Raw genomic sequence first — 16,671 nt, forward strand, 5'->3', positions numbered from 1 at the left:
GGGGGGGAAAAAAATCTGACATCTTCTACCCTGCCCAAATGTTTCATATATTAGTTGAGGAGCTGTTAAGAAGTCTTGTAAGAATTGCTTTGGGGAATTTTTTATCACTGTTTATTGGTTAAAAACTAAATCAGAAGCTCCTAATTATATATGATAGAATTATACAAAATCATACAAGCAGATGTATTTATGAACTGAAGCATGGAAATAACTAAGCATTTGTGGCAATTAGTATTATTTAGTCTTCCATGCACTGTTCTATTATTACTACTTACATCATGTGCATGCCCCAGTTGCTGTTCTCCATATACATATTCTGATCGAGTCTGGAATGAATCACCCAGTTTGTATCCACCACCAGAAAAGGACTGCCAAAATAAGAGACCTACAACATTAGAAATTCCACTTATACTACAATTTTCTTTTTTTCATACAAAGTCAAAGAACGATTAGGTTTTTATCTTTTCCAGTAGATAGGGATGGTATGCTGAACAAAGGGTCTTCCATCCACTCCCGTGAGTCCATTGCAGAAGATATTGACCACTGTTTTCAGTATCTCCACCTTCTATCTGCTGCCCCTAGTCAGTTGGTTTCAAAACCAGTGACAACCCTACAGGAGAGAATAGGAGAAGAACAGGGAGCCCCCCCCAACAAGACTTTGATGTCATAAATTCAAACACATAGCTCAGAAACATGCCATGGAGAGGAAAGGATCAAACAAACTAATTTTATTAACCAGAAGCCATAATAAACTGTGGAATTCAGGGGAAGCCTTTATGGAACTATATACATCCTATATAAAATGTCTTCCAATAGCTGGCAGAAAGATCAGAGATGCAGCCTTCAGGCAGTAGGCAGTCCAGGCAGGCACACTGACAATGAAGAGTGGGGGGTTCAGCATACCAACCCTATCTACTAGAAAAGATGTTACCAAGGTAAGAACATAATCTCTTTTTCCAGTGCAATAGGGATGGTTTGTGGAACCAAGGGATGTACCTAAGCAGTCCCAAAACTGCGGGTGGGAGAGATAAGCCTGTCCTCAAAATTGAGGTTAAAATGAGGAGTCCTCCTGAGCTGCCATGTTCACTCTATAAAATTTGGTGAAAGTATGAAGGGAAGATCAAGTCATCACCCAGCAAATCTCTTGGTCGAATGTGCGCGAAGAGCGAAAGGAGACTGCTTTGTGCAGACAATAAAGGTAGGATAAAATAGCAGACCTAATCAATCTTGAAATGGTAGTTTTGGAAGCCAGCCTCCCTTTCTTCACTGGGTTTGTCAGAACAAAGAGATGGTCTGAAAGATGAAAGTCATTCATGACTTCCAGGTAACGTAGGATAACCCTCCAGATATCCAGCACCTTCAAGACTGTCCTTCATAGATCCAGAGGGCTGGAATGCAGGAAGTCAAACTTCCTGGTTGATGTGAAACACCAAAACCACCTTTGGCAAAAAGGAGGGAACGGTCCTCAAGGAAACCCCTGCCTCTATGATACACAGGTAACGGTCCCTGCAGGATAAGGCTTGAAATTCAGAGACATGCCTCGCAGAAGTAATGGCAACCAGAAACATCGTCTTGATAGTCAGGTCATTGAGGGAGGCATCTTGCAAGGGATCAAACAGAGACAGCCCTTCCAGCACGATGTTCAGATTCCAGGATGGACAGGGCTGTCAAACTGGAATCTGTAGCCTCAGAGCCCCTTTAAAGAATCTGAGAATATCTGGGTGCGAAGAGAGAGAACATCTGGCTCCCTGCGACCTGAAACAGGAAACTCCTGCAACCTGGACCTTCAGGGAAGAAATCATCAGCCCAAAAAAATCTAAGGAAGGACATACAAAACTCCTAAAACTAATGAATTATGCCCTATTGGAAACCATAGGAGGGACCTACCTAGACACTACCAGGTCTACCCACTGCACTCATACAAAGACCTAATCATTCACTTAACACACAAACAACAAGAAAAAAGAAAAAAAGTGGCTGCGAGGCCAGACAGGCTTGCACTTTTTGGATGCATGGAAGACAGCCTGGACACTGTCTGCAGCTAAGTGTTTTGTTTGTTTGTTCCTGCTTACCATTGACTGTGTTTGAGACTCATATATGTGCTGCTTGCTTTACTCACATTTTTTGAAGTTTTGTTATTTGGCGTGCTAGATTTTTTTTTGAGGTGGTTCCTACGAAGGCTACTATAGTGTTTCTCACTGCTGAGTGAACTGATACGTTTTGGACCTTGCTTAATGATTGTTTATAAGTGGAGTTTTTTGCCATATGAAGATGAACTGAGGCTTTTTCTCCACTTTTTTCTTGTTGTTTGTGTGTTAACTGAATGAGCGGGTCTTTGTATGAGTGCAGTAGGTAGACCTGGTAGTGTCTAGGTAGGTCCCTCCTATGGTTTCCAATAGGGCATAATTCATTAGTTTTAGAAGAAATCATCAGCCCCATATCCAGACCTTCTTGAAGAAAAGACAGGACAGCTGACACCAAAAACGTGACAGGGTCCAGCTATTCCTTGTGGCAACAACGTTGGAATGTATCCTATGCTTTGACGTATGCCACAAACGTGGCAAGCTTCCTGGCTTTCAGAAGGGTGCACACTAACAGATCAGAGTAGCCCTTCTGGCTCAAAGATGAGTGCTTAAGAGCCATGCCATGAGACCAAAGCACTCTGGATCTTGCAGGATGATCGGACTTGAGAGAGGAGTCCCTGGAGGAGCTGAAACCTCAGAGAGGTTCTGATCTGAAGACGGACCAGATCCATATAGCATGGATGCCGGGGCCAATCCGGAGTCACTATGATAACTTGTCCCTGAAGCCTGGCCACATCTCAGGACTCTTCCCATCATAGGCCAGGGAGGGAACACGTACATGAGTTTGTCTATTATCCAAGGCTGAACCACTGCATTGATCCCGGGACTTCCTTACTCGTATCTGCGGCTGAAGAAACAACTGCCTTTTTGTTTCTTGCTGTCACTAGGAAGTTGAATGTTGGGCTGCCCCAAATGGTTGACAGTGGACTGAAATGCCTGAAGCGAGAGAGTCCCACTCCCCCAGGCCCAAAGTCTGTCTGCTGAGAAAGCCTGCCTGCACATTTTGCACTCCGGTGATATGAGCCGCAGTAATGGCTAGAAGATGAGTTTCCGTCCAACATAAGAGAGTTTGCATCTCCTTCTATAGGCAGACACTCCTGATGTCCCCCTGCTTGTTGATGTAAGCCACCTCTGTTGCGTTGTTGACCCTGACCGTCTTGTTTGACAACCAGGGCTAAAACCGATTCAGCACTAATTTGATGGTTCCCAGCTCCAGCCTATTGATGGACCATAGCCCCTGGGTTGAGCGATCCTCGCAATGTGCTCCCAAGCCCAGTAGGTTGGCATCTTTTGTCAGCGTTGTTCAGGAGTCTATCCTTAGAGGCATCCATAAGTCAACAACTGGGGACGAAGCCACCATGCCATGCTGCAGTGGGCCACTGACAGGCAGGCAAACATGCAGAGAGCCCTCTGCAGAGACCAAAGAGAAAGAAGGGAATGCTGCAAGGGGCGCATAAGTGCTCTCGCCTAAGGAACCACTTCTATCATAGCTACCATCAACCCCAGGACTTGAAGACAATCCAAGACCGATAGAGACTGCTGAGTTATCGGAACTCGACAACATGATATGTTTTCAGTGATGGCTCCACAACTTTGGAACACTTTGCCTCAGCATGTAAGAGAGGAAAATGATCTTAGCCGTTTTAAAAGTAACTTAAAGAGTTTCTTTTTTAAAGATGATTTTAATCTTTAAATTATGTTCAAATTTTACACTAGTTTCCCTTCAGGTTTCTACTTTTCCCTCCCTAATGTTCTTTCGATCTATGGTTCTTTTCTGTACTTTAAAGCATTGAATTGTAGTTCTATCCCTCATTACCTTGTGTATTGATTAGTCTGTAAGTCTGTTGGTCTAACCCATCATTTTTAAATTTTAAATGGTATGTCTAAATATATGTTTATATTTTTATTACTGTTGTAAATCACTTAGTAAATCTAAATAAGCGACTCATCAAATTTAAAAAAAAACTTGAAAACTTGAAACTTGAGAGCTGATTTGGTTCCCAAGTTTTGACCAGCATGCCTCTGGAAGAAACAGCCAGCCTACCTCTGTGTTAAAGCAGACACCCAGGTTCGCCAGGGACCGAACAGGCTGCAGTTGACTCTTTTTCAAGTTAACAATCGATCCCATACTCTGAAGGGTTGCCAAGATGGTTTATACCGCTCTCTCCACTTCCTCCTGCAAGGAAGCTCTGATGAACCAGTGGTCCAAGTAAGATTGGATAAGCCAACCCAATTTGCGGAGGTGAGCCACCACCACAACAATCACCTTGGTGATGGTCCGCAGAACTGTGGCAAGACCGAAGAGCAGAGATATGAATTGAAAATGTTGTTCCAGGACATGAAATCTAAGAAAATGCCTGTGATCCAGAAATATAGGGGTATGGAGATATTCCTCTGTCAAATCCAGCACCGCCAAGTCCAGCATTGCCAGGAACTGCCGGCTACAACTAGGCAGTGACCAACCAAACGGTTTCCATATGAAAATGAGGCACCTTGAGAGCCACACTGATGTACTTGAGGTCCAGAAACGGCCTCTAATCGTCTGAGCCTTTCTTGGGCATGACAAAGTATATGGAGTATCTGCTGGAGCCTAAATCTGAGTCTGGAACCTCTGCAGGGTCGCCTGGACTTGGACTGCTTTTTCCAGTCTGCCTGCCAGCGAGTGTTGTGATTGTATCCTATGCTTCCAGAAAGTCTCACAGGCCTGTCTCCAATCTTGCATGGAGAGCCTAGAGACTTGGCATCATTGCGACTTCTAGGGCTGCCCATCAGGACGGGAGGTGGAGCCCTGATATTTTCTATTTCTGGAGAATTTCTCCTGTGGGCTCTGAAAGGATCTCTGGAACGAGGACCCAGAGAAGAAAAGGTGCGAACTTGAACAGAAGCCTGCTGAGAGTGGCCTTGGATGTGGAATCCCCAGCCCAATGTATGATGCATAAAATTCTTCAAGTTGACACAGAATAAGCCAAAACCTTGCCTACTACTCTCAGCAGATCATAAAGAGCATCAGCCACATAGTGCACTCCCACCAGCAACAGCTGGGAAGGAGGATCAGAAGGCGCACCTCCTAGGATAAGCAATTTAGAATGGCACGCTCAAGCCACAAAGGAGGCTGCCACAGCAGCCCTCACTATCAGAGACAAGGTCTCAAACTGCCTTTTCAGCAACATGTCCAGCCTTTTGATCCTTAAGCACTACCCCCCCCCCACACACACACACACACTGGAAAGGGACATGCACTTGGTCACCTGAGCCACCAGAGAGTCCACATTAGACACAGCAAACATCTACTGGAACTCCTGGTACTTAGAATACAACTTGGACATAGCTGTAGCCACCTTAAGGGAGCCCTCAGGGTTCTCAGTGCTCAGAAATAAGAACTTTCATATCTGGATGCCACAGAAAGGCGGTTGGCTGAGAGCGTATCCCGCTCAGCAGAGAACATTGTGTACTAGGCTGAGGAGAATCAATTTTGAGCTCCTTCAGCGATTCAATGAGAAGATCCATCAGTGCAGTAGACTTGAACAGCCTGCGCAGAGAGAGGTCCTCATCCTGGTCCATAGCAGCACTCAGACCCTGATCCACTTCACCCAGTGTCGCACTGTCTCTAATTGAAGCTTCACTCTGAGAAAGAGGGTAAGCATCCAGATCATTATCTTTAGTGACCCAGTCCGACCAACTCTCAAGAGTCAGGGGGAGACATGAGTCTCTGTGGAGGAACAGATGCTGAAGCCTGGGGAGGCTGTGCAGAAGATCGTGCCTGCACCACTGACAGGCTTGCCAGAGCAAGTTCACAAAGTCAGATGTAAAGGGCATAGAGGACTGAGAACCCCCTTCAAGAGGAGGGTTAGAGCGTTTTTTTTTTTCCATTTGGGGCTATCAGTGCCTTTACTTGGTACTGCCGCCACACTATGGGACCATGAGAGAGATCATCTTAACCATCCCAACAATCTTTTGGAAGATTAATAAGATGGTCAGAGGCTGAACATGAGGTACCCGCCTCCCCAGCATGCGCGGCAGAACACAAGGCACAAGAGCATTCTTCCGGTGCCCTTCTGGCACAAACTCTATATGAATACATGTTATTGGGGCATGAGGACTCCCCCTCTGGTGGTTAAACTCCAAAATAAGGCTTTTTGAAGAAGTTGGAGAACTTAGAATTTAAATCAGGAAAAATCCAAGGCAACCACCAGGATTTTTCGCTAATAAAAACATCTATATCTCCACTGGAGAACGGCAAAAAACAGCGATTTTTAGGGTGGGGGAACAAGGTTATAACAAGTTATAACCACAAAAACCTCCAATTCAGATCCCCCCCAATCTACCCCGCAGGCTACTCACAGACTAGACGCTGGAAAGATGTGCTGCAGCTTGCCACAGCTCCTCTCAGGATAGCTGGAAATCAGAGGACCTCTGCCACCAGGAAAACTGCCTCTTCTGCCTCTTTAGCTGCCAGTCAGGCCACAGCCAGACCAAGGCTCAATCCCTAGGATTAGAACACAAATACCACGAGGAGAGGGAGAGGAAAGTGCAGCCAACACTGTGTGTGCTCTGAAGAAATGCAACTGGTGCCCGTAAAGCCTGCACTAGCACTCCTGATCAAGTCAAGGAGTGAGCTAACAGAATGAGAAAACCCCGAGCCCCACAGTTCAAGAAGGCTGGCTGAGCATGTCCCGCAGGATCCACCTGCCAGCAGCAGACCAAAGTCTGCTCCCCTCACACAGGCTAGGCAGTCACTGGAGAACATATGAACATAAGAAATGCCTTACTGGGTCAGACCAATGGTCCATCAAGCCCAGTAGCCCATTCTCATGGTGGCCAATCCAGGTCACTAGTACCTGGCCAAAACACAAGGTGTAGCTTCCCCCATGTCTTCCTCAATAACAGACTATGGACTTTTCCTCCAGGAACCTATCCAAACGCTTCTTAAAACCAGCTATCCGCTCTTACCATATCCTTTGGCAACGCGTTCCAGAGCTTAACTATTCTCTGAGTGAAAAAATATTTCTTCCAATTGGTTTTAAAAGTATTTCCCTGTAACTTCATCGAATGTCCCCTAGTCTTTGTAATTTTTGATGGAGTGAAAAATTGATCCACTTGTACATGTTCTACTCCACTCAGGAGCTGAAGGAAGCAAGAAAAACGAACAAAAAAAGCAAAAAATACTTGAAAAACAAAAAAGAAGACTGAGCAGATCAAAGTTTATTTATTTATTAAAAAATTTATATACCTCATACAACTATGCGGTTTACATATCACATACATGCTCCTGCAGGCTCATTTGCAGAAGAAATAACTGACTGGTGGAAGCAGAGTGCAGCGAAAAGGAGGAGGTACTGAAAACAGTGATCAGTATCTCTTTCAATGAACTCACAGAAGTGGATGGAAGACCCTTCATTCAGCATACCATCCCTATTCCACTGGAAAGTGCAATTGTTTGAGAGCGATATGAAAGTGCACATACTTAAGAGAAAACAATACTTAGCATGCAATGGCAGTTATCAATGTGCACTATATATAGCCCAATCATGATGAAGAGCTGTATAGAAAATTTGTGTCCACCATATATTGAGCAACATTTCAAGATTCACAAAGGTACAATATGCCTTATGTGTTATACTACAGGTGACATTTTCAGTAAGGTCTATTCAATAATGAAATACATTTGGACATGTTAATGTTTAATGCATCTTAAAGTCTCAATAGTGGTTTTCAAAATTAATTGTTGAAGTGATCATTCCATGGTATAGGAGGTAACACCAATATTAACTGTAATTCAGTCCTTATACTGTATATTACCTCATATTTAATAATAATAATAACTTTATTCTTCTATACCGCCACAATCATGCGACTTCTAGGCGGTTTACAACTGAAGAGAGCTGGACAATCAGCAAGTTACAATATGCAAATAATTAATGAAATTACAGTATACAGAATCATGGAAAAGCAGCAATTACAATATACAGTTTGTTTAGAAATTCAGAGGGGTCCTTTTAGATAAAGAGGCAAAATACATAGTACACTTTGTTTAGAATTTTTTTTTTTTTAGCCTTTAGTGTTGCTAAAGAGAAACTTCTCACATAAATTTTCATCGATGGAGGAAAAAAGCTTCAAACTAACATGTTAGCTTTGAATGTATATAAACTCCACACTGCTATCTTCAGTATTATCATTGCCATAAAAACTCCAACAGTTTGTACTCAAATAGGAGGTTCTCAATAAACAGCACCCAACAGTGCACCCGTTCTTATAGTCCATCTGTGGTCCAATGCTCTTCAATTTAAAAGAGTAGGCTGAATTCCATTATCAGATAACCTAGTAGAATTGGCTAAAATCCAATATCATATGCTTGACAAAGATCTTTATTTCACCGGCCTCTGCCAGCTGCTTCAGGGGATCCAAATGTTCCACAATGCAACATATTCTCAACATGTTTTATAATGAACAACCCCCTTCCCCCCCAAAAAAAAAAAAAGAAAAGAAAATGCTTTTAACGCAGTTTTGGGTTTCTGCTTGCTTTTCTAAAGAAAAAGCAATTCTGTCAGCTTGAAAACAGCACTTTAATGGATAGGATGCATGTCTAAGCAATTCAGTACATTTAAATGTCTATTTCTGCCCCTTACTCTGGAATACTATAGCAGCAGAACTTGCTTTTGACATCTGAATACAAATAACTTATCAAATGCTCTTGTGTTTTGCTTTCCTCTCATGAACTCATCTGCTTCTGCTCAGTGAGCACTATCCTTCATATGTGCTGGGCTCAAGCTATATAGCACAGATACTTACTGTAACAGGTGCTATCCAGGGACAGCAGGCAGCTATTCTCACATGTGGATGATGTCATGCACGGAGCCTGGATGCAGACAGACAATAATGAGAGGTGAAAGTATGAACCGAGGACCAAGTGGCAGCTTTGCAAATTTCCTCAATAGGAGTAGATCTGAGGAAAGCTACAGATACCGCCATGGCTCTGACCTTGTGGGCTGTGACTCGATTCTGTAGATGCAGTCCAGCCTGGGCATAGCAGAAAGAAATGCAAGCAGCCATCCAGTTGGAGAGAGTGCGCTTAGAAATGGGATCTCCCAACTTGTTGGGATCGAAGGAGACGAAAAGTTGAGGAGCAGATCTATGCGGTTTGGTGCGTTCCAAGTAGAAGGCCAAAGCACGCTTGCAGTCCAGAGTATGAAGAGCTGATTCTCCAGGATGAGAATGAGGTCTTGGAAAAATCACTGTTAGTACAATTAATTGATTGAGATGAAATTCTGAAACCACTTTACGTAAGAATTTAGGATGAGTACGGAGGACCACCTTGTCATGATGGAATACTGTGAAAGGTGGATCAGCAACTAAAACTTGTAGCTCACTAACTCGTCTAGCAGAAGTGAGTGCAATGAGAAAAGCCACTTTCCAAGTGAGATAATTAAGATGAGCCGTATCCATTGGTTCAAAAGGAGGCTTCATCAATTGAGCAAGAACAACATTAAGATCCCAAACCACTGGAGGAGGTTTAATAGGTGGTTTGACATTTAAAAATCCATTCATAAATTTGGAAACCACAGGATGAGCGGTGCAGCAGTCGCGAAACTTCTAAGGTTTCTACAAGCAAGTCTGCTTGTGAGGCTGTCCGCATCCGGGCTCCGTAGATGATGTCACCCACACGTGAGAATAGGCTGCCTGCTTGTCCTGGAATAATTTTGTTTTCCCTGGATCAATTTTGGGTGAGCACCAGCCTTCCCAGCTGTTTATTTCCTGATCAACTTCTAATGCAACACTGGCTCTTAAGCAACGTTAATCCTGTACCATCATATACTCCCCCTAAACACAAATAACCATGGGAGCAATTAAATACTAATGGAAGATTAGGTTTTTACTTTTGGTAATCTTCTTTCTGCTAATCCACAACAGATTCTGTATGATAGGTGTTCAATCCAAACCCTCAAATCAGATCTTGCAGAAAGCCACACTTTTTTGCCTTTGGCTCCTCCCACATAGCAGAGGACATAGAGCTCCAGAGCAATCGAACATCGCTGGAACAAAGCATAGCTAGAAGAAGGAGACATGGAGAACTTTTCCACAAACATAAAAGTACTCTGTCCTGCTGTGCAAAATATAATAGAACAATTAATAAACAGGAAACATGAATAAAAAGGTATGCACAAACATAGCAGCAACAAGCACAGACATTAAAGTAGTCAAAGGCTACATTAGACACTTACATATACAGGATGAGTCCCCACACCAAGACAGAAAGAATCAGAGTAGACAAAGGGCGGGCCATTCAGAATCCGTCGTGGATTAACAGAAAGATTGGTAAGAACCCAATCTTCTATTCTGTTACATCCACTCTGAATTCTGTACAATAGGTGATGTACCAGAGCAATGGTATAGTCTATGGTGGGAGAGAAGCACCTGCTCGCAACACCGAGGCTCATCGGCAGTATCAGATCGAGCCGCCACATCCACTCTTTAAACTCATGTAAAGATATTAAGGGAAGTCCAAGCAGCCGCTCTACAAATTTCAGCCAGATGAACCGCTCGAGACTGTCCACGAAGTCACAACACTTCTGGTCGAGTGGGCTTTGAGAGAAACTGGTGGCTCCTTACCACAGGCAATGTATGTCGATGAAAAGGCCATGCAGATTTACCTGGCAATAGAGGCCTTGGACGCTGGCCTACCATAAATGCTGTAAGATGCACATATAGTAATGGTAGAAGTGAAAGCTTTAATGCACAATAAAAACATTGCCCAACATGGCCACGTTTTCAACTATAAGACTGCGTCCAGGGCAGCTAGAGGGGGAAGGAACAAAATATGCTTCCCTCTAGCAAAACATGAAAGGGCAAACAGCTTGCAGTTGTGCACAAGGATTAGATCTTTATCAAAAGTCTTAAAACCAGAAGCTCTTAACATTCTCATTCATTCTTTAATCATTTCTAGGCTTGATTATTGCAACATATTGTATCATGGTATAACCCAGAAAAAATAAGAAGACTACAAATTATACAAAATACAGCAATAAAAATTATTACTAATTCAAGAAAATATGATCATGTCATACCTCTTCTTTAAAAAGCACACTTATCAATCTCGCATAGAATAACTTATAAAATCGCACTGATAGCCTTTAAAATCCGTCAAATTAACGCACCAATATTTCTGGATTGTCTTCTGACACCATATTCTCCATTTAGGACACTTAGATCAACAGAACAGCATTTGCTGACTATCCCTTCTTTAAAAGTAATAGGTACTAGGAGATCTACTATTTTTTCGGTTATAGCACCCCAGCTCTGGAACAACCTACCAATTTACTTACGTGATGAATCCTCACTAGAAAAATTCAAAAGCTCTTTAAAAAGTTTAAGTATAAGGACGTATTTGAGACATAGATAGGATAATTCATTTATCATTAATGTTTATGCTCTAATACCTAATATTAATCAGACCTTATGTATATGAAATCTTCTTTATCTTCTTTACCATGATTATTTTTTGTTACCCTCCAGATGTTCTTTCCCTAAATGTTTCTGTATTTTCTTTAAAGATTGTAGTTCATTCCCCTCGCCTTTTTTTTTTTTTTAATTCTTTATTCATTTTTAAAACTACAATTGTGCACAAAAGATACATTTACATAAAATATAAACATTTTGTATCGGTAATTATTTGTACGTAAATATTGTTTGTTTATTTGTATGAAATTGTTTTATTTTTGTCTCTTTTTTAAATTGTCATACGCATTGAAATATTTGGCATTGCATGTACAACAAATTTTTTATAAACTTGAAACTTCGAACAGGCATTGATTTTAATGTGTATTAAAGCTTCCACTTCCACCATTGCTTTCAGTGTATTTTGGTGGTCTACTGCTGTCGTGCTGATGACAGTATCACAGATCCCTGCCTCTCATTTGAGGAATCTTATTATTTCCCTATCCCTTTTTCTTTGTTGTTAATTTTACTGTGAAAATTACTTCAATTAAAACACCACTTCCTTTTCATCTGTGCATGGCCCACCCACACTGTATCTACAGAGCCCTGTACAGTTCAAACAGATTGCAATTGAACTGTGCATAAGAGAGAAAGAAGCAATGAAGTACCAACCCCATGCAAAAGGAATGGCCAGTGACAATAAGCAGACAGTGATGAGGGTTACAAGAGGCAAGGGCAGCTCATGGGCCCATTGCTAAAACACTTTTGGGCCCATACGCCCATTGCTAATGACTAGAGAATGACAAGGGGACAAATATGTCCCCGTCCCGCAGGAACTATATTTTCCCCATGAGTTTTGTTGCTGTCCCTGTCCCATTCCTGTAAGCTCTTCCTTAACTGCAAAAGCCTCGAACACTTCTGATTTTAAAGTGAAGCTTGTGCAGATAAGGATAGAGCTTTCAGGAATGGGGCAGGGACAGGAAAATAACTTGTAGGGATGGGATGGGGAAATGAGTTCCCACGGGGATGGGGTAAAATTTGTCCAGTGTCATTCTCTACTAATGACACTTTTGGTCAGTGGCACTATCCCTTGTGGCAGTGTACCTACAGCTGCACTGTCAAGTACAGCAAGATTCTTCAAAACTTGCAGTCGACAAGATTACCATATGGTTTTCCTTTTACCAAGGATCCTGGAAGACATATAATTTTTTATGTCCCTCAAGGTATGTCCTCCCAGGACTCTCAGCTAGTAAAAATACAAATCAGATTGTAAGTGGGATCAGATGAGAAAGAAAGCCCTCTAAAATTGATGGGAACAAATGACCTGGCTAGTAGCAACAGATGTGTACTATAGAAAGATATTCAGATTAAGCACCCAGTAAAAACTTCTTAGCATTTTTGGATTATTATCTATTTGTAGACAGGAAAGGCTAGACTGCATAGCCAACTTCAGTTGATGATGTAATGATATAACTTCTATTTTTGCAACTTACTTTGAGTAGAGACAAGTGAATACCGCTGAATAAATGCCACAATGTGTTCCAACCGAAAGAGAAATTGTTAGGCTATTTCAAAAATTTCATTTCACTTTTATTAGTACTTAACAGGTAATGTCAAAGAGAAGAAAAATTGAATTAAGTAGATAACAACTGCAGTGTGCTCATACCACCTTCCATGGTATATTACAAATTATTCTAACAAGTCACAAAAGAAGCAGCAAAATCAGTTGATCTTTTTTTTTTTTTTAAACCATTTACATGAAAACTAATGTAGAACACTTACTTTAGCTTTATCCAAATCATCTGACGTTCTTAAGGCTTCATCTGAAGGAACTGCTCCAAGTTCTCTTGCCTGCTTGAAAAGCTCATTTACAATTTTCTCAGGACCGCTGTTCTTTGAATGGGCAGCAGCCATCGGCAGGCCAATGGAGTTTGCTGTGTAAAATCTTCAAAAAATGGTATTCATGAGCAATGCACCCTTCAAGAAATAACAAAAGGAATTAATTACCTTTTAAATAAATAATCCTTGCATAGCTTGTAAAATGTTTTCTCTCATTCCGTGCCAATAGCAATAATGCTTACAAAAATAATTCACAGGAAGATCAAAAGTGTTTTGTTTTTTGCCTATGAAACAGCATTTTAGAAGATATATTTCCCAAGCATGGTCTAGAATAGTGAGATATAAATTATCTACTGTGTTTTAATATACTGAATCCTTACTCAACTATTAACCAAAACAAATCACTCGTAGTCCTGTTGTATTTTTTCAGATTTTTGTATCAGTCACTAACCTCCAGGATTCCATAAGGGTAGCTCAAATTTTGATGTGGTCCTGAATTGTGTGCACAACTAACTTACCCCCCCCCCCCCACCTTTTTATTAAGCCATGGTAGAGATTTCTACCGCAGCCCAGAGCATTTACCACTGTAGAAACCTCTACTAGGGCTTAGTAAAAGAGGGCCTTAGTTAATGAGCCAGGAATCCGCCCTAAGTACACTTCTCTCTCCCTATTTGCGGGGGTTAGGGGCAGAACCGGCCCGCGAATAGGGAAAAATTGCAAATAACTTTTGGCCAGCTCTGACCCACCCCCTGACCTTATCTGGTGGTCTAGCGGTGAAGCGGGGCAGGAGCGATCTTCCTACACTCCTGCCCCGTGCAAAGCCGTGATGCTGAGTTCCCATGGTCTCACGAGACCACGGGAACTCACAGCACGGCTCTGCACGGGGCAGGAGTGTAGGAAGATCGCTCCTGCCCCGCGTCACCATTAGACCATCAGGTAAGGTCCATGCTCCGATTGCTCCCATGCCAACTCCAATTGCCCCCCTCCGCCTCCGATCACCCACCCCACCGCCTCTGATCGCTTCCCTCCAAGTCCCAGGGCCGGTTTTTTTTTTTTGCAATGACAACAAGCGATTCTTGGGGGGGGAGGGCCTGGGGAAAAAACTGTGGATAATCGAAACCACAAACATTGAAACCGCGAATAAGGAGGGGGAAGTGTACTGTCCTATAAAAGAGCACTCAGCCTGGAGTCTATTTTTTTCAGCGCCATTTCATAAATCCAAACCTAATAGCCAACACAATAATTCCTTTCTCACTGTATCAAAGGAATACTTGTATTTCTTAATCTTAAACAAATTTACAATCTAAATACAGGCAAAAGGTAATTAGGTACTGTATATACTCGAATATAAGCAGGCAGTCATTCAGCTAGCAGATCTGCGCCAAGCAAGAGTATGGGAAGATCGCTCCTGCTTGGTTCACCACTGGATCATCAGGGAATTGAAAGGTACACGGGAGGAGGTGGGAGGGAGGTAAAAATCATCACAGTCGGCTGGGAAGGATCCCTCCTGAGACCGCCAGGGAATTCAAAAGATATGCGGGAGAGGTGGGAGGGAAGTAAAAGTTTTTAGAGTCGGCGGGAGGGCTCCCTCCTGTCCTGGGCCACCCCTGGACCATGTGGTTTTATAGCAGGCCTGGTGGAGGCCTGCAAGGCAACGGGAGGGAGATGATACAGAGCAGGGAGGGAGGGGGGACAGGGTGTAGAGCCTGGCAGGAAAGGAAGGGAGGGGGGGCTGGTGGAGAGCCTATAAGGGCAGAGCACTTGAATATTAACTACCCCCCTCCCCATGCTTATATTCGAGTCAACCCTTTTTCCTCTTTTGTGGGGGAAAGGGTTACCTCAGCTTATATTCGAGTATACAGTATACATCAATTATTCATTGGATTCATACTAATAAATTACATGCTATGCTGGGTGGACTTAAGATATATCTACTCCAGTCAACTTACAATGGGGTTTATGTTTTTGAACAAAAAATACAACATCCTTGGTTGATACTGAAAATTCAATAAAAATCTATTTAATATATTTCTAAAGAAAAACAAGTAATAAAACAATGATCACATAAACCTATAATTATCTTCTAATCTAATCTATCTCTAATCTAATCTTCCATTTGTGAGTTGCACAAACCTATACAAGCTTAAGGGACAGATCAAAGAGAAAGAGGGAAAAGAAGTAGCATGTCTCAAAGTAGAAGCACCTCCTTCCTGGATAAATGCTGCAGCCTGTTGTTAATTTGCAGTATTCCGAGTGTAAGTTGTAAAATGGCAGATATACACATGTAAGTGCCAAGACTTACACATGTATGTTGTGAAATGTGAAACAATTGCTGTTGTTCTGAAAATTTCAATCACTATCTTTTGTAAAATGCCCACTCCCATTGCACTTTACTGGCAAAATACACCTGGCACATCTGACTGTATTTTAGAAATGGTTCAGTGACAGTGCTCCGACTTGGAAGTATCTATCAATTCACATTGGCATGATCTAGCAAGCTAAAACGGGCTGATAAAATTCAATATTTATTTCCACTTTTTTTTTTTTTTTTTTCGATAAAAAAAATTTGGAGGGCGGACAGCTTACAATAACCATAATATATAAAATAAAGGGCAAAAATAACGTTTATAATCAGACACAAAACCAGCACAAATCTTAAAATATATGATTAGGTTTATGAATGAGTTGAGATATTAAGACACACGCATTCGGCCGCCCTCACAATCTCACGCGCATCCGCAGACTAGAGGACCGGCTTCCCCTCCCCATAATCTGCCATCTCTCCCCGGTTCTAATTTGTCCCCCCCCCCCCTCCCTCGGTCCACGTTCCAACACCTCCTCCTCCCACCGTCAAAGTGATACCTTGGAATCGTTCACCACCAATCCCGCTGCAGCTTTTCTACACCCTCTGACACCACCTCTCTCCCTCGGAAGCGTCTCAAGACACAACCTCGCTCCTTGCGTCCCGCCTTGGCGAAAAAAACAGGGATTTGCGTCAGAGGAGGGCAGGACTACTTGCGCATGCGTTTGGCGACATTACAGCTAGGTAGTTGCACGTGGAGATCTGCATGCCCGCGTGCTAGCAGAAGAGGGGATGACTTTTGATGTCTGGTTATTGACAAAAAAAAAAACCCACCAGGCCTCCGACGAAGAGAATGACATGGTGACAGATCCCCGTCCCCGCGGACAACCACGGGAAACCATCCCATGTCATTCTAATGTCTATCTCAACCTCAGTCCTTCTACACCAGCGTTCTTTAATGCAAAGCTTACTCTCATTCTTCCCTCTCCTTAAAGAATATGGGAATGGTTTCCT

At 42.5% G+C, this 16,671-nt stretch overlaps 1 protein-coding gene across 3 annotated transcripts in view; it reads right to left on the minus strand.

Moving 5' to 3' along the window:
* Positions 1-16,347, minus strand: part of UBXN2B (UBX domain protein 2B) — a 60,109-nt gene extending 43,762 nt beyond the window's left edge. For 2 of the 3 annotated variants that reach the window (XM_033933950.1, XM_033933948.1), the window contains exons 1-3: positions 16,218-16,347; positions 13,299-13,493; positions 276-368 (exon numbers count right to left, since the gene is read on the minus strand). In XM_033933950.1, the coding sequence (XP_033789841.1) occupies positions 276-368; positions 13,299-13,430 (225 nt within the window). In that variant the 5' untranslated portion in view covers positions 13,431-13,493; positions 16,218-16,347. Of the gene's footprint in view, positions 1-275; positions 369-13,298; positions 13,494-15,558; positions 15,665-16,217 lie in introns of those variants that run through there. The other variant, XM_033933949.1, reaches the window with a different exon arrangement.
* Between the last annotated feature and the right edge of the window lie 324 nt (positions 16,348-16,671).

The sequence above is a fragment of the Geotrypetes seraphini genome, chromosome 2, assembly GCF_902459505.1.
Source record: "Geotrypetes seraphini chromosome 2, aGeoSer1.1, whole genome shotgun sequence".
Classification (NCBI taxonomy): domain Eukaryota; kingdom Metazoa; phylum Chordata; class Amphibia; order Gymnophiona; family Dermophiidae; genus Geotrypetes; species Geotrypetes seraphini.